Below are 19,420 nucleotides of genomic sequence, written 5' to 3' on the forward strand. Positions count from 1 at the left end.
ATTCTACTTCTAGAGACTCTAGGAACCACCAGTAAACCTGCTGTCTGAGAACGAAGTGCTCTGTTAGGAACATATGGAACAATCAGATCTCTGATGTATGATGGAGCTAGATCATTAAGGGCTTTATATGTGAGGAGGAGAATTTTAAATTCTATTCTGGACTTAACAGGGAGCCAATGAAGGGAAGTTAAAATAGGAGAAATATGATCTCTCTTTTTAATTTTCATCCGAACTCTTGCTGCAGCATTTTGAATCAGCTGAAGGCTTTTAAATGCATTTTGTGGACATCCTGATAGTAAAGAATTACAATAGTCCAGTCTTGAAGTAACAAATGCATGGACTAGTTTTTCAGCGTCACTCCTAGATAGGATATTTCTAATTTTGGCAATGTTCCGGAGATGAAAGAAGGAAATCCTAGAAACCTGTTTAATATGGGATTTAAATGACATGTCCTGGTCAAAAATAACACCAAGGTTTTTACTTTATTATCAGAGGTCAATTTAATGCCATCCAGGTTAAGTGATTGACTAAGCAGTTTCTTTTTTAAAGACTCCGGTCCAAAGATGACAACTTCTGTCTTGTCTGAATTTAGAAGCAAAAAATTTTACGTCATCCAAGTTTTTATATCTTGAAGACATGCTTGTAGTCTATCTAACTGGTTGGGCTCATCAGGATTTATGGATAAGTAAAGCTGAGTATCATCAGCGTAACAGTGAAACTTTATCCCATGCTGCCTAATAATTTAACCTATTGGAAGCATATACATGTCCTACTCAAAATATTAGCATATTGTGATAAAGTTCATTATTTTCCATAATGTCATGATGAAAATTTAACATTCATATATTTTAGATTCATTGCACACTAACTGAAATATTTCAGGTCTTTTATTGTCTTAATATGGATGATTTTGGCATACAGCTCATGAAAACCCAAAATTCCTATCTCACAAAATTAGCATATCATTAAAAGGGTCTCTAAACGAGCTATGAACCTAATCATCTGAATCAACGAGTTAACTCTAAACACCTGCAAAAGATTCCTGAGGCCTTTAAAACTCCCAGCCTGGTTCATCACTCAAAACCCCAATCATGGGTAAGACTGCCGACCTGACTGCTGTCCAGAAGGCCACTATTGACACCCTCAAGCAAGAGGGTAAGACACAGAAATAAATTTCTGAACAAATAGGCTGTTCCCAGAGTGCTGTATCAAGGCACCTCAGTAGGAAGTCTGTGGGAAGGAAAAAGTGTGGCAGAAAACGCTGCACAATGAGAAGAGGTGACCGGACCCTGAGGAAGATTGTGGAGAAGGGCCGATTCCAGACCTTGGGGGACCTGCGGAAGCAGTGGACTGAGTCTGGAGTAGAAACATCCAGAGCCACCGTGCACAGGCGTGTGCAGGAAATGGGCTACAGGTGCCGCATTCCCCAGGTCAAGCCACTTTTGAACCAGAAACAGCGGCAGAAGCGCCTGACCTGGGCTACAGAGAAGCAGCACTGGACAGTTGCTCAGTGGTCCAAAGTACTTTTTTCGGATGAAAGCAAATTCTGCATTTGATTTGGAAATCAAGGTGCCAGAGTCTGGAGGAAGACTGGGGAGAAGGAAATGCCAAAATGCCAGAAGTCCAGTGTCAAGTACCCACAGTCAGTGATGGTCTGGGGTGCTGTGTCAGCTGCTGGTGTTGGTCCACTGTGTTTTATCAAGGGCAGGGTCAATGCAGCTAGCTATCAGGAGATTTTGGATCACTTCATGCTTCCATCTACTGAAAAGCTTTATGGAGATGAAGATTTCATTTTTCAGCACGACCTGGCACCTGCTCACAGTGCCAAAACCACTGGTAAATGGTTTACTGACCATGGTATCACTGTGCTCAATTGGCCTGCCAACTCTCCTGACCTGAACCCCATAGAGAATCTGTGGGGTATTGTGAAGAAAACGTTGAGACACTCAAGACCCAACACTCTGGATGAGCTAAAGGCCGCTATCGAAGCATCCTGGGCCTCCATAAGACCTCAGCAGTGCCACAGGCTGATTGCCTCCATGCCACGCCGCATTGAAGCAGTCATTTCTGCAAAAGGATTTCCGACCAAGTATTGAGTGCATAACTGTACATGATTATTTGAAGGTTGACGTTTTTTGTATTAAAAACACTTTTCTTTTATTGGTCGGATGAAATATGCTAATTTTGTGAGATAGGAATATTGGGTTTTCATGAGCTGTATGCCAAAATCATCTGTATTAAGACAATAAAAGACCTGAAATATTTCAGTTAGTGTGCAATGAATCTAAAATATATGTATGTTAAATTTTCATCATGACATTATAGAAAATAATGAACTTTATCACAATATGCTAAAATTTTGAGAAGGACCTGTATATAGTTAAGAGAATTGGCCCAAGTACTGAGCCCTGTGGTACTCCACAATTAACCCTGGAGTTTAAAGATGATTGATCATTTACATGAACAAACTGGAATCTGTCAGACAGATAAGATTTAAACCAGCCTAGCGCTGTTCCCCTAATCCCTACAGCATATTCCAGCCTTTCTAAGAGAATTTTGTGATCGACTGTATCAAATGCAGCACTGAGATCTAACAGAACCAGAACAGACACAAGTTCATTATCTGAGGCCATAAGAATATCATTAGTGACTTTCAGCAGAGCTGTTTCAGTGCTATGATGAGCTCTGAAACCTGACTGAAACTCTTCAAACAGGTCATTGCTGTATAAATGCTCACACATTTGATTAGCAACAATCTTCTCAAGAATTTTAGATAAGAATGGAAGATTGGATATCGGTCTGTAATTTTTCAAGTCATCTTGATCAAGCGAAGGTTTCTTAAGTAAAGGTTTAATTACAGCTAACTTAAAAGCCTGTGGTACATATCCATTTACTAAAGATAGATTTATCATATCTAAAATGGGGCTGGTAATCAGAGGGAACACTTCCTTAAATAATATGGTTGGGATTGGGTCTAACATACAAGTTGAAGGTTTAGATGAAGCTAATATTTCTGATAACTCAGTAAGCTTCACAGGATCAAAACAGTCCAAACATAAATCAGGTGCTGCAGTTATTTCCAATGTTGTCTCACTTGCTGTGGATGAAGTAATCATCTTCGGGAGTTTGTCAAAGATTTTCTTTTTAATAGAATCAATTTTATTTAAGAAGAATCCCATAAAGTTATGACTGCTAAGAGCTAAGGGAATGGATGGCTCAACAGAGCTATGACTCTGTGTAAGTTTAGCAACTGTACTAAAGAGAAACCTAGGATTATTCTTGTTCTCTTCTATTAATGATGAGAAATAAGCTGTTCTAGCTTGGCGAAGTGTCTTTTTATACAACAGTAGGCTATTTTTCCAGATTAAGTAGGAATCCTCTAGGTGTGTAGAGCGCCATTTTCTCTCCAATTTTCTAACATTGTGCTTTAAAGTACGCAGCTCTGAATTAAACCAAGGAGCTAGCCTCGTATTAATGATTTCCTTCTTTTTCAAGGGGGCTGCATTGTCTAATGCATCATGCAATGATGAAGAAACACTATGAACAAAAGAATCAATTTGTGAAGGGGCAGAAACAGAAGTATTGCCCTCCACTGTGCTTTTCAGTGATAATGAGGAAATTAAAAGTGGAACAGATTCTTTAAAGGTTGTTACAGCATCGCCTAATAACGATCTACTATAATGAAATTTTCTTTCAGGTGTGGAGTACTTGGTTAAATTAAACTCAAAGGTTATTAAGAAATGGTCAGACAGGACAGGGTTATGAGAGAATATTGTTATGTATTTACACTCAATGCCATATGTCAGCACAAGGTCCAGAGAATGAAGACAAAGGTGGGTAGGTTTGTTAATGTTTTGATCAAAGCCAATTGAGTCTAAGATAGCATTAAACGCTATATTTAGGATATCACTTTCAGCGTCTACATGAATGTTAAAATCCCCCACTATAATAATTCTGAGCGATACTCTGCCGGACAGGACACGGTAAAAAAAGAAACAAAAAAAAGAAAATGTTATATTCTATATGTGTTGATACACTTGTTTCTATAAAGATTAACTAACACAGGATATGACATTAAATGCAATAAAATGAAATGAACAGGAAAGTTTTATCACCTTTCAACGTGTGCCTGACAACAAACATGCTAGATCTAAAAATATTGTCAGTTTTTTGGAAATATCAGAGTTAAAGTAGGAGCCTACAGCGTCTGGGGAATACACACATATACTGCTGTTTACAGTATTACCTCTGCATACAGTGTGGTATTATCTTTAAACCAGTTTATGTCCTTTAACTCATACACCATGCAACCTCGAAGTATTCCGTCTTTTGTCTTCTTAATGTGGGAGAAATATTGTGATTTCATTGCTACACAAAAATTTTATTGTTCATTTACAAATGGACTATTGTAATACCTTGTTATCACGGTGCCTTAAATAACTCTTGAGACAGCCTAAGGCTGATTCACTTAGTTATGCTGATATTGCCCGAGGCTTAAGGGGGTATTCTATAGTGTTCTGAGCACCTCTCTCCTCCTCCTCCATGTTTTTAACACTGTGAAGAAACATTTACTGTAAAAACAATGCCAACATATTTGTTGCGGAAATTACAGTCTTGTTTTTAAAATTCATAAAACACAAACTTTGTTTAATTTTAATTTGTATATATCCTAATGAATTAAACAAACAAGTATATATATATATATATATATATATATAAACTAACTAGTGATTTTAACCTGAGATAGATCCAATACGATACAGTTTTTGTACTGGACTACATACTGACTTTATTTTTGGATCAGAAATCAATCTGGAGCCACAAATCCAGACAGTATGATCCTAATTTAGATTTTATTTTTTTTGTCCTAAAAGTTTGAACATATTTCCAAACAATGTTGCAGATGTATTTGATAAAATATACTCAGTTATCTCAAATTGTGTATAGGCAGAGCTTTCAAACACATCACAATATGGTTTTATTAGATTTGGAAAATTATTTAAAGTTTAAACATATGAGCAAGCTTGTATTTCTTTTTAGATTTTGTAAGTGTTGAGAGGACAAAATACAAAATTAAGCTCTGTGCAAATCGTTAGATTTCTGAAGGTTGTGACATACAGCCACAGCAATATCCCTGCCTTGTTGGAAAACACAACAAGATAGTGGTTTACAATCTAGAAATTACACAAAAAGACTAGGATAGCTGTCAAGTGCTCACAAGCTCTGCTCATGAGTAGTAATAATACTTCATAGCAGAAAGCTTCATTAAATTTCACTGTTACTGAGTAATTTAGTTGTTTGTTGACCTCAGTAAAGCCAAATAATTGACAGGAGCACCTTTCTTAGAGCTGAATTAAAAATTCTGTTGTTCGTTTCCAAGATGATGCATGGTGAAGTGACAGCAGATTTCGTAAACTTCACTCATCCACTCTGAGGTCAGCTGACCAGCTACTTATCTCTGTTCCAACCAGCCATTTGGGGCAGATAGGCAGGAACAAACCCCTATCTCCACATGTGCTCTGCCCATACCATTGAATAAATTAAATGTATGTTAAAACCCTACTTGTTTTCTGAGAACTTTTAGAAAATGTGTGTTCCACTTATATGATTTTATTTAATTGTGGTTTTAACTCAATGTTATTTTTGTATTTGTTATATGTGCAATACACTCTTAGTCTTGCATTTGTGTGAAATCCGTTGGTGCAACAATGACTGTTTTATAATTCTATGTAAATAAAGGGCTTGGACTTTTTTAATCTACTATAACATTCTGGTTGTTGAGTATATTGTGCCCACCACCCTCTCACTCTCTACAGTTCATTGTTCAGATTTAGTTCTGGATGCCAAGATTTTGGTATCAGCAAGCATTCAAATGTAGATACTGGGATCAGATGGGAACCCAGAAATCCTGGATCGGAGTATCTCTTTTGGGAACACCTCTCCTTTACTTAGTCATACAGTGTACATTCACAGTCGATTATGATAATCAGTAGAAATTAACATAATTACTTAAAGTCATTTTGGTAATATGCTTTCTTTTCAACCTGTAAAATGTTTTATGTAGGAGTTTTTTTGAGGATGCTGGTTGATCCCATACTTGCTATAGTTTTGAATTTCATTGTCTATTGTTGAAGCACGTAGTAAACTTTATCAGACACTGCAGTTCATTTTGAGCTGCTGACATGCCCTTACCAGGGAAAGAATCGTCCATTACTTTTTTATATTTCTTGACAAGAAGTAGATATTGTTGTCCTGTGTAACCTCAAAAAGTGTCTGGCATGATAATTTGTTCTGAAAAGAAATGGAGGAGAGAAGTGTGACTCTACATCTATGTGGTTTTCTTCAGTGGATCTGAAGGCAGACACTTGCACAGCTGTTGGCATTTTTTAGCATTAATAGCTTCTTTCCTCAGTGGTTGAATCGAAATTCTCGTTGTGACATGAAATCAGGTCTGATGAGATTGTGGAGACATTTATAGAAACATTCTAAATCGATCCCAGATTTGTTATTCAACAGGCAAAATTGCCATCTTTCATCTTCCTTTTCAAAGTTTGCTACTCGGATGCCTCCAAGAATTTTAATAACTCCCTGGCAGGCCAGCGTATACCACAGGTAAGCTGCAGAACACCGAATCAAATCAGACCTGCAGATGATAGATGAGTAAGCCTAGTCAGTCTATAATATATCTTGACTGGCAACTCGCTCCTGTGATAACAAAAAAATTGCGGAAGAACTTGCAGGAAATCAGTAAGTGAAAACATATTTTTTTATTCTGAAAGTGTTGTGTTGTTCTTTATCAATAAGCCCGTTCAGTATAGAGTGCTTTGCAAAAAACTATTCACACCAGTTTTCTTTTTTGTCTTAGATTTAGTCACATTTTGTTAACCTATTTCATTAAGATAGGCCAACAAAATGTGCACAATAATGAAGGAAATTTTTCAGGACAAATATGTTTCTGACAAAATAAAACTTTAAAAAGTTTGAGGTGCATTTGTATCAGACTTCTTTATGTTGATATCCCTTAATAAAATTGAGGTCAAGCAAATGTCTTTGAAAATCAACATACTAGTGACTCAAGTCCACATGTGTGTAAATCTCAGTATAATAACAGATGTTCTGTGAAAGCCTCAGAAGTTTGTTGAGAACATTAGTAAACAACCATCGTCAACACCAAAGAAGACAAAGGTAAGGAACACAGTTTTGCTGCAGCCATGTAGGCGATACAGCAAACATGTACAAGAAAGTGTGCTGGCCAGATGAGACCAAAGTATTATTTTTTTGCCGACACACAAAAGGCTATGTGTGGTGGTGCACATCACCTAAACATGCCAAAGGCACTGTGAAACATGCTGGTTGCAGTATCATGCATCAGGGATGCTTCTCTTTAGCAGGAACAGAAAGTTGGTCAGATTTGATAAAAAGATTGATGGAGCTAAGTCCAACAAGATAAAATAAATTATTAGAGCCTGCAATAAACTTGAGACTATGGTGGAGGCTCAAGTTCCTGCAGGACAATGCCCAAAACTTACAGCCAGAGCTACAATGAAGTGGTTGATCATATTATATTAACATTTTATGGTCCAAATCCAATCAAAATATAAATTGAAGTCCCATTAAGAATTTCTGGCAAGACTTTAAAACTGATCTTGCCAGGTGCTCTCCATTCCATCTCACATAATTTGGCAAATACTTTAAAGAATGACATTAGTATAAATGTCCATCTATAGATGTACCAAGCTAGTAGAGACATACCTTAAAATACATTGATTGTGGTTATAGTGTAAAAAACTGTGAAAACGTTCAAAGTGTCTAAATACATTTGCAAGGGACTGTATAAAACAGTAAAAGGTTGAACAGTGATGAGGGGTTCACTGTGGATGTTCACTGCCTAAATATGCTGTTATGCTTCAAGGGTGCGTCTGTCATGTGGTGCAGCACAGGGAACCAAAAGGAAAAGTGGTCGACCTGGCATTTACCTTTGTCTTTGAGGGCAAAGCAAATCAGCAGCTCCCCAACAAAGCACTGGCACTTGGTTTGAGAGATATAGAGAGCTGAACTCCCCGGAGAGTGGCAAAAAAATCCCAGCTCAGCCCCCCAGCGCTTTAAGCTTCCTCAGGAGTTTGTTAAGAAAGGCTGCATCGACAATCTTATACTGGTGTAAAGCCTTACCGTCAGCTATGAGGTGCTCCGGCACATGTAAGATTACTCGGACTGAGAGGCTGCAGGCGAGGTGAGAGGAGTAAACCAGGCCGATCACGCAGCTGATGACACTGATCAGAGTCAGGGTGGTCTTATTGATGGGACTCCGCGGGGAACCTGCTGTTGAGAACAAATGGACAGGCAAAGAGAGAAGCAGATGGGAACAATGATACTTAAGCAGCAGTCACATGTCTGTGTTTTCTTGCAACCTGTTGGTACCATAAATACACATGCAAACAGTCACACACAAATACACAAACTGCTCACATGAGGAGTTACTTTACAAACCAACATCCACTCACCCTACAAAAAAAGGCTTACCTCCCATAAAAATGACCTTTGGATCAAAAAAAAGCATCAAGCCTTTGGGAGCTTTAGACTTGGTATGGTTCAATGGTATAGACCTAAGGTTTACCTTTGAAGGGTTTTTAACATCCATGCTGGGATGTGTGAGGAGAATAGAGACACCGACAACAATAATAAAAAAACTGCTTAGAGGCTGCTTTACAACCTCTTTCCTGTGCTCCCCTTTCCCGTCAGAGTAAAAATGCTTCCCTTATCTGCTTTACCTCAGAATGCAACACAGAAAAGTGGTAAACCTGACCTCATACCCAAAGGAGACATGCATACAACCTCGCACCGCCCGTGCACGCAAGCGCGCGCACACACACACACACACAAACACACACAAACACACTCTACACAATGACCTTGAAAATAGGTACTCAACTTTGGTCGAAGCAGTTATTTTACACTAATGCCAAAATTTAAGATTATATTGTCACTTTTAAATTACATTGGCAGAGCTTGTTCTTTCAGATGCTGGCCATGGCTAGGCTTTAAACAAAGGCCAAATGGAAGGCTGACCTTTTGTATATTGCTTAAACCCAGTTTATTTAATCAAGTAACTTATCCAGAAATGGGATGTGGGCATTATTTCACTTATTTTCACTTAGCTGACCCTTTTTTATTCTTTTCATCTGCCCAGTTTTTATAATGGTGAAAACTAAGTCTCTATATACATTTCACTATTTTGGGAAAATGTTGTAAATTCTTTATGTAGATAGGAAATAACAAGAAATAATTTCATCATGCCTCACAAATCATTCTTTCCTCTGAATGTAAACAACACAGTACGGGCATCATTGTTACCGCCTTGTTCTAATTAAAGATGTTGGCTACACTTCCGGAGGCTCCGCTGTGTACGTGACACCTGTGCACATGACGGGGGGATAATTGGCTTGGAGGCTTTGTAAAGGCCTGTAACACCTTCTGACAGCAGCTATTATTTTGAGGCCATTATTTGTTTTGTCTTTTCTTCCTTCATCTTGCTTCCACAACCTATTACTGTACATCAAAGCTGCAAGGACAAGGCATGCTGACAGATAAAGCGTGCTCCACTACTTCACCTTGACAGCATTTTCACAGGGTCCTCCTTAGAAATAATATTTGTCTGTAATATTATTTCAAAATAGAGTGCTCTTTATAGTACACAATGCAACAAATATTAAAATTTTCCCCCCTCTGGGAACCTCTGATCTCATGATCTTGTTTGATTTCCATCAACAAGATTGTATGCAGATGCAGTGAGATCAATTTTCCATGCTCACAAACACTCTACACATTACTATGTATATAAACACATTTCCTTTATAAGTCGAATTTATGTGCAAACACCAATTTAGTACCATCCACTAGCTATATGTACAGAGTTTACTTGTCATGCCTCGTGGCAGTGGCAATACCCATCAATGGAATAAATTGTCTGCAGGTGTATGAGTCCTCCTTACCCCCAGAGCCCCACGCGCTGTTGGCGTTACCATTTCTCATACCTCGACTCCGGCGCCGACTGCGGTTTGGGTCAGTGTAAAAGGCCATCTGAGGCTCGCTGTCTGCCTCCGTCCCAGAGTCCCCGTCTGGGTTCAAGAAAGTTGAACCCGCTGTTGGATTCAAACAAAAATACACCTCCGATGAAAAAGAAAAAAAAAAGACCACCGGTGGGGTCTTAATCCGAGAGTTGCCCTTTCAGTAGCTGAAATGTAAGGCATGGTGGGTGCACTAAAAAAAATGTTTTGTGTGTGTGTGGAAAATGTGGAGCTTTTTGAGTCCTCAAAAGAAATAAATGTGACTGAGTGGGGTTACATATTGAGTTATTAAAACCTAGCCAACATCTTATAATTTCACCACATGAAGGCATTTAGGGTTATCATTGCATGAAATGTCAAATAAATTATCATAATTACAAGCAGATGGTTCTAAAACTGCAGTACCAATTTTGGTATCAGATAAATTATTTTTAATATAGTTGGGCAATGGACATTAAGATCATCATGCTATAGAAAGAAATAAACTCTAAAGAAAAATGTAGTAGAGAAAATCTTGAAAACGACTGTGGAAACTAGGGTTTGCGGTTGAAAACAATTTACACACTGTTTGAAATGACAGATAACCTTTATTCTCAACATCTGACTTAAAATTAGACGAAATGTTTCCATTTATTTCTACTTTTTTAGAATATAGAGATTTTATGTAGACAATTTTGTTACTTTTGTTCAAATTGTAAAATTTTAAATTCAATTCAATTCAAAGATACTTTGAATTGCCTAAGAATAATATTTTAAATGACCTAAAACAGAAAAAGTTTAATAAGATTCAATGTCAGACAGTGAGAAATGAAAGGTTGTTTTTTTTATATAGTGTATGTAAATATCTGGTCTTAGCTGTGAGTCGACGTCCATTGCACCTACTACTCTTCACTTTAATTACGTTTCTGACTTCATATGTTATACTGTTGTTTTTGCAAGCATATGTGGGGTGTATGTTCATTATACTTGTTTTTACTGAAGTCTCAGATGCCGGGATCTCCTACAGACGGCAGGAGTAGTTCAGTTCATAGAATTATTTTTCTTTATACAGCATTCAATGCATTAAGGCTACTAGGCCATGTTCTAATCTTATCGTTTGAATAATATTTTAATGTTTTTGTATTTAATATTGCTAGACTACTGACTAAAATTAGCTGTCGCGTTAACTCCAAAAATCTTACATATACATCACCTAATGATATTTATCAATGTGCTTGTCCCTACAAATTACAAAAAGTGAATCAAGAGCCAATAGTACAGTGGTGGCTACAGTACGTGGTGACATTTACTGCAATAAATGCATGAGACCATCCAATCTTACACTCTTCCTCCTTAACCAAACATACACTGGTAATAGCTAGATTTTTATCCTGCATGTAGTCCAGTGTTGGTAAGCAGTTGTTTCGGAGTATGACCACAAAACTTTGTTGAGGGGAATAGAAGAGAAAGGAGAAAGAAACAAAAGAAGAGAAAGAAACAAAAAGTAAACACTCTTAAAGGACATGCACTACCATCAAAATTTATTTTATCCAAGGCAGGAGAGATGAACTGATCTAAAAGGATTGGAAAGTGTGTTTGTTTGTACCCAATATGACACTTGTATGCTGGTACTACTGTTTTTTTTGGGTTTTTTTTCCAAATGGCACCACCCACTGGTATTGATCTGTAATGTCAAATACATGTCACTTTGGGCGTACTCTGTAGTACACTGGAAAGTCATTCCGTATTTGGAAAGGAAATCTCTCCACACAGTTCCTTGCTTATTAACACAGAATTAGCTTTCAATGTGCAATACCTTAACATATATGATGATCATAGCATTGTCTGGTTTTGTTTAACAAATAACGTTTAAAAAAAAAAATCTGTCTCATATTGGAGGTACGTTTGACAATGTTACTGCAAAAAAACTAAACATCAGATAAATGTAATAAAAACATTTAACATGTCACAAAGCAACATGAACCCATTAAAAAGGTGGACAAAAACAGAACAGAAATTAATATTATGTAACGTCAATATCATGTTTGCTTCTCAAGGCTGTTTTGAAATTTTAGCTTAAGCCAAATTGTAACATATGAAGCATTTATTTTTCTCTGTGAAGCAAAGGCACACATTACATTTTTTACAGATGGTGGCGGTTGCATTAACTTTGCAATATTTGGAACGTCCGCACAGGCCAGTGTGCAACCTTGTTAGTGCAGACATTATCTGGATTATCTCAACGCAAACTCTATTAGGTGGTGGAGGTGCAGATGCTGTGTTTGGTGCCCCCTTTGTGATTGCAAAAGGATCAACCTAGTGGTATCTTCTGCCACGAAGCTCTTTTATTTTACTGGCTTTTGGACACCAAGTAGTTTGGAATCATGGTAGTAAATCAACCATGAGTAGGGTCTTTTTCCCAGTGCCACTTTGATGAACAATAAAATCATGTACAATTCTAGAGGATGAGCAGCAGGCCCAAATTTTTAATCCCCAAGGGTGGGGTTGCCCTTCACATACTGCCTTATTGGGCTGTATCCCCTTCTGAAGGACACCATTTGCTCATCAACAGAGTTGGGCTCCTCTGGGATGATATCCAGGCATTGTTTGTGAAACATTTCAAGCCATGGACAGATCTTACAACACTTACCTTTTGCTTGTCTGTTTGACAAATCCGTATTGCCAATAGAGACGCATGCAGGGTCTGAAATCGGTTGCGTGACATGTTATCTGGCACCATTGGCCATCTTGTATCAGTTTCCCAATATGCTAAATTTTCTGGCATTTGGCCCATGCACAGGTAGAGCCTAATCAGTATTTCTAATTCTTTACCAGTGGTATCAACATTTCTGTTAGTGTTTGATTTTTGTACTCTGCATAAATTAGTTTTGAGGATGGACCTAATCAGGAGGTTTGGCACACGGACACTTGAATGTTCACTCAGGGGTTTCAAATTTTTCTTTATCCAAGAACATTTTTGTCCTTTGATGGCTGACTTTTGCTGCCCAGGATTCATTTGGCTTATGTGTGGCTGTGCATCTAAATCACTGGAATCACAGCCATCTGAATCACTAGACCCACTTGATTTTTCACTCTTTATGTCTTTGCTGGCAATGTAATTAGATTCTTTGGGATCTTCATCTGAGCTACTTTCACATCCCTCATACTTATTGTAGTCTCCAGTGACGAACTCCAGTGCATCTTGAACACTGTATTGTTTTTCTTTTTATTCATTCTACAAAAAAGTTAAATAATAATAAAATACAGGGTAAATAGGAAGTGACTAGGCTAAAGCTAAGTTAAAGTTTCATCACATATTTTAATTATTTCATACAATTTTTATGCTAGGATTCATTTAAATTTGATTTAAAAAGATCAGAAAATAAATTAATCTAAAATAGCTGAATAAGCTAAAATGACTAAGCAGATGATTAGTATCATCTTTTTAAAACAGATACATCACATGAATTGTTTTTTTACAAATTAGAGTTTAATGCCCAATGTTACATGTATGTGATGGCAATATTTTACAAACCTATTCTATATTAAATTGTTTTAGGCAAGTTATCGAACCAGGTTATATGTGTCATAGGACATGTTATCTAAGGATTATAATTGCTGAATAAATGGAAACCTACCTTTGCTAAGAGAAAACAAGGTTTGTAAAATTAGCTAATTGGTTACATTAGCTGTCCAGATGCGCCAAGACCTTGGAAAGATGCCTTTGGTACCCAGAGTCCCTCACTAGTCACATGACTGAAGCAGGACATTCAGTAGATGTCACTTGGGGACTTCATGAGTTAAAAATCAATGTCAAACCTAAAAAAGAAACTTCTCTCAATGTCCAAAGTAGCGCTGACACCAGTGTCACTGTGGGGGTGATAGCACTTGTAAGATTGTCTCAGAACTACTGTTATCAGGTACAAATATTAGGTTCAAAACAAGTTAGTACAACATATTTGGTATTACATAACATGTATTTAATTGGGCAATTTGATTAAAATTTAATTATTAGTAATGTCAGTAGCTTTATTAGACTAATACTGTCTTGTGTACATGAATATGAACAATTACTTGTCTTGCTCTGCAGATCTAGAGCTTAGATGTCAAAGATGCTTTATGTTATTTTTTTTTTTTAACTCCATCATTTGCCACAGTATTTTAATTTTTAGAACACAGCTATGTCCGAAAAAACAAAAAGTTCAAATTATGAAGGTTAGAGCTGAAAAAGTGCATGGGGTAAAACTTATTCCTGGGAGGTTTTTTGGCATCCAACTTTTTGTGTAAATAAAAAAGCAGATAAAGTACTTCAGAAAAATTTGCAACATTATGTTTAAATATGTTTTTTGATGTATGATATATAATTTATTATGGTAGGATGTGCCTAGTAAAATTCTTGTCTAGTGAATAAAATACTTATTTCACATCAGTCTGTTAAATTATATGTAGGTATAATATGAAAATAAACTGAAATATTTGTCAAATGAGGTAGATGTGTTTGATGCAAAACACTGAGGTAGAAAGCAGATAAATGTTCTGGACACCCCCCCCCCCCCCCCCCCCCCCCCAAACTCACTAGCATTCAAGCAATTGTGCTAACTATATCCATCAACAATGGATGGGGAAAAGTGTCACTTAACGCAGTATGATCTTAAACATGGGGATGTTATGCACATGTTGCAATAGGCAGCTTACTTAAATCTTTTGCTGAACTCGTAATATTAAAAATTAATTACTTTGAGTGTGCTTTAATTGATGGGTTAACTGTATTAGAGGGCATGTGTCCAAGCTTGTTTACCAGTGCTTTCAGTTTGCACTTACAATGTAAGAAGGAAAATCCACTGAAGCTCCATACATGTTACGCGCTCAGTGGGATATAAGTGATTTGCAAATAAAGTAATGCTGACGTCTCCATGTGACACGAGCTTAAATAAATTCTGACCAGGACGCAGTGTTTGATTACAATGAAGACGAGGCCTGGGAAACAATTGGGGGAGGATATAGTTGGCAGCAATGTCGGTGTGGTAAATTTTGAAGGACTTTTTCATGGCCGCAGCTTCATCAGCTTTTCAAGTTGTTGCTTTTAGAACAATATACTCTGAAGATATGAATGTGCTGTATAAATATTATTGGCAGCCATGACTATCTATCCACACAGATGTTAGCACGGCTTAATTTCACAAGAGGACAGCCTTTTGTGGTGACACTATTGTTTCGGGAGCATTTCTCCTGACTTATTTAATAAACAGCCCTTCTTCATAGCACACTTTCAGTTCAAATATTTATTAATTTTTTTCTTTTGCTGGAAGGAAACTGCATCCTCTGCAACATTTTTCAGTTTAATGTCCAAACCCTGAAAGTGAATTTAAAGAAATGGGAAAAAGAGTTGAAAGCAAAATGTAAACTCCAAGGTAAATAGGCAAATTACTGAAGTGTGAAAATATCTTGATTAAAAGATACATCTACATCCAAACATGAAAGATTCTACTTTAGCCTATGGAATCACAGTCCACTATCTTTAATCTGTGATGAACTATAAAGCTGCAAACGTCCCACTTCACATTTATCTTACGTCTAACAGTATATGGATTTTTAGGGATCTACTATAATAAATACTCGTACATTAAAAGGGAAAATTTGGTGAGTAAATATTTTTAGTTGTAAACAATCAGCTAGATATGCATGCTCATTCTTCTGATGTTTTTTATAACAGGGTTTTCCAACCCTTGCTACAGTGTCACCATTTTGTTCAACATTTTGTTCTATATTTTTATGTTTTTAAGTGATAAGATATATTATTCTCAGGAGAAAAGACATATTGCACCAGTATTAGCTATTCCATTATCATCATAGTGTCAAGGCATGGAGAGAGATAAATTACTATATATGTATCCCCTATGGTTGAGATACCTTGCATTTATTCATTATTATGAAATACAGGTCCTTCTCAAAATATTAACATATTGTGATAAAGTTCATTATTTTCCATAATGTAATGATGAAAATTTAACATTCATATATTTTAGATTCATTGCACACTAACTGAAATATTTCAGGTCTTTTATTGTCTTAATACGGATGATTTTGGCATACAGCTCATGAAAACCCAAAATTCCTATCTCACAAAATTAGCATATTTCATCCGACCAATAAAAGAAAAGTGTTTTTAATACAAAAAACGTCAACCTTCAAATAATCATGTATAGTTATGCACTCAATACTTGGTCGGGAATCCTTTTGCAGAAATGACTGCTTCAATGCGGCGTGGCATGGAGGCAATCAGCCTGTGGCACTGCTGAGGTCTTATGGAGGCCCAGGATGCTTCGATAGCGGCCTTTAGCTCATCCAGAGTGTTGGGTCTTGAGTCTCTCAACGTTCTCTTCACAATATCCCACAGATTCTCTATGGGGTTCAGGTCAGGAGAGTTGGCAGGCCAATTGAGCACAGTGATACCATGGTCAGTAAACCATTTACCAGTGGTTTTGGCACTGTGAGCAGGTGCCAGGTTGTGCTGAAAAATGAAATCTTCATCTCCATAAAGCTTTTCAGCAGATGGAAGCATGAAGTGCTCCAAAATCTCCTGATAGCTAGCTGCATTGAACCTGCCCTTGATAAAACACAGTGGACCAACACCAGCAGCTGACACAGCACCCCAGACCATCACCGACTGTGGGTACTTGACACTGGACTTCTGGCATTTTGGCATTTCCTTCTCCCCAGTCTTCCTCCAGACTCTGGCACCTTGATTTCCGAATGACATGCAGAATTTGCTTTCATCCGAAAAAGTACTTTGGACCACTGAGCAACAGTCCAGTGCTGCTTCTCTGTAGCCCAGGTCAGGCGCTTCTGCCGCTGTTTCTGGTTCAAAAGTGGCTTGACCTGGGGAATGCGGCACCTGTAGCCCATTTCCTGCACACGCCTGTGCACGGTGGCTCTGGATGTCTACTCCAGACTCAGTCCACTGCTTCCGCAGGTCCCCCAAGGTCTGGAATCGGCCCTTCTCCACAATCTTCCTCAGGTCACCTCTTCTCGTTGTGTAGCGTTTTCTGCCACACTTTTTCCTTCCCACAGACTTCTCACTGAGGTGCCTTGATACAGCACTCTGGGAACAGCCTATTCGTTCAGAAATTTCTTTCTGTGTCTTACCCTCTTGTTTGAGGGTGTCAATAGTGGCCTTCTGGACAGCAGTCAGGTCGGCAGTCTTACCCATGATTGGGGTTTTGAGTGATGAACCAGACTGGGAGTTTTAAAGGCCTCAGGAATCTTTTGCATGTGTTTAGAGTTAACGCGTTGATTCAGATGATTAGGTTCATAGCTCGTTTAGAGACCCTTTTAATGATATGCTAATTTTGTGAGATAGGCATTTTGGGTTTTCATGAGCTGTATGCCAAAATCATCCGTATTAAGACAATAAAAGACCTGAAATATTTCAGTTAGTGTGCAATGAATCTAAAATATATGAATGTTAAATTTTCATCATGACATTATTGAAAATAATGAACTTTATCACAATATGCTAATATTTTGAGAAGGACTTGTACTAATGAGGGACTCATAGCCTGGACACACTTATCTCACCTACTCATGTTCTCCCATTTGACAACTTAGGTACTTGAGATTTTGAGAGGTGACATATGGAGAAAAGACAAGCATTGGAGAATCTAAGGCAAAGGAAAAGAAAGCTTTAAAATGGAATGGTAAAACAACAAAATTCAAATATTGCTTTTCTAGTCATACTAACCACTGAAAGCACTTTACACTGGACCCACATTCATCCAATCATACTCACAAAGGAGCACACATTCATACACCAACTTGGAATTAATTGCTCTGCCCAGGTGCACATCAAAACATGACAGGAGGAAGCTGGAATTGAACCAACAACTTTCAGACTGCAGGACAACTACTCTTTCCACTGAGTCAGAATCACCCCATTAGTACATAACACACCTATCACACAAACAGAAAATGCCGAAAATGCCCACTGAGAATGACAATACGTCTGTGTGAATATTTTATAAGAAAGAGGAAAACTGTTGAGTGGAAACCCGAGAAACTCAAAACTGTGTGAAACAGATGTAATTTCCTGCTTAGACAACCTCATTCCTGTGCAGCTGGCTTTGGAGACATCTAATTTGCATCTGGAAGCACTGAAACTTCTAAAGGGGTGTGTGTGTTTGTGTGTGTGTGTGTGTGGGGGAGGGTGGTTGCATGCCAAGCATGGCAAAACATTGTACTTTCAAATGGCAAGCGGATACTGTATTAATAAGACAGCAATTATGATTAATGCAAAAAGTGTTTTTTTTCCCACTTCATTACTTTCTATTTGTGCATACTTATATCACAAAGTAAAAATATGCTAAATGTAACGGGAATATATCAGTGGCAAATTTTTATTTTATTTTTTTGTCAGCCAACTGAATGGTTTAAAGCTACCAGAGCAGATATTGAAACTCTCATACAATTTGTAACATGTTTTTTAAGCAGGAGATAAAAAGCAAACGTAAATTTCAGCATTATGTTGATTGCATAATGCATAGTGGTAGATTGGTACCCCAACTTTTCATGACATGATAAAATGTTTTTTTTACATTTTATCAGTCATGGATAAGTACACCAAATAAGTGCACTTAGACATTTAGGTAATTATTTGCAGCAACAAATTTTCAACTAAATCCATATGTTTGGTTACAAGAGTATCCCATTTTTACAAATTACTTATTTTTATTCTTTTTGCGATAGCTAAGAGCTATTTTCTTTATGGTGAGAAAAATCTTCTTTTGAACTTTAAGTGTTGATTTCAAATAATCATGTTTTTGCAAGGATGCAGTGTGTGATTTAGGCCACAGTCAACTGATACATATTGTCACCATATCAAGACAGGTTAAATGCACAATAAACTTATAAGGATGACAGGGTGGAAAACTGTCACAAAACTGTCACAGTTATCAAACTAGGAGGCAGCTGGGCAGTTAAGATCAGTAGTAATCATTAATTTACAGTATATTGCAAAAGCATCCATACGTCTGCCTTTTCAAATGTTGGAACACAACAACCACAACCACACAATTCAATGTAATTTATTGGTATTTAATGTGGTATACCAACACAAAAATAGTGCATAACTGAAATGTCAAGATAAGGACATTGTTTTTCAAACAAAAGGAAAATAAAAGTGATGTGGATAGGTACTCTGCTCTTAGGTCAATACTTTGTAAAACAACCTTTCTCTAGAAGAGGAAAAATAGATTTTTTTTAATTCTGTTTTGATCTAAACCATTCAGTTGCAGCTCTGGCTGTATGCTTAGGTTTGTGTCCTGCTGGAAGGTGAACGCCAATCCCAGCCGCAAGTGCTACGCAGCCTCTAACAGGTTTTC

The 19,420-nt window shown here is 37.4% G+C and overlaps 1 protein-coding gene across 4 annotated transcripts in view; it reads right to left on the minus strand.

Moving 5' to 3' along the window:
* The window catches only part of astn1 (astrotactin 1), a 523,796-nt gene that overhangs the window by 346,741 nt on the left and 157,635 nt on the right, over window positions 1-19,420 (minus strand). Inside the window, exons 6-7 of one of the 4 annotated variants that reach the window (XM_047368543.1) lie at window positions 10,032-10,139; window positions 8,170-8,319 (exon numbers count right to left, since the gene is read on the minus strand). In XM_047368543.1, the coding sequence (XP_047224499.1) occupies window positions 8,170-8,319; window positions 10,032-10,139 (258 nt within the window). Of the gene's footprint in view, window positions 1-8,169; window positions 8,320-9,989; window positions 10,140-19,420 lie in introns of all 4 variants that reach the window. The other 3 variants (XM_047368540.1, XM_047368539.1, XM_047368541.1) reach the window with 3 other exon arrangements.

The sequence above is a fragment of the Girardinichthys multiradiatus genome, chromosome 6 (genome assembly GCF_021462225.1).
Source record: "Girardinichthys multiradiatus isolate DD_20200921_A chromosome 6, DD_fGirMul_XY1, whole genome shotgun sequence".
In the NCBI taxonomy this organism is placed as follows: Eukaryota; Metazoa; Chordata; class Actinopteri; order Cyprinodontiformes; family Goodeidae; genus Girardinichthys; species Girardinichthys multiradiatus.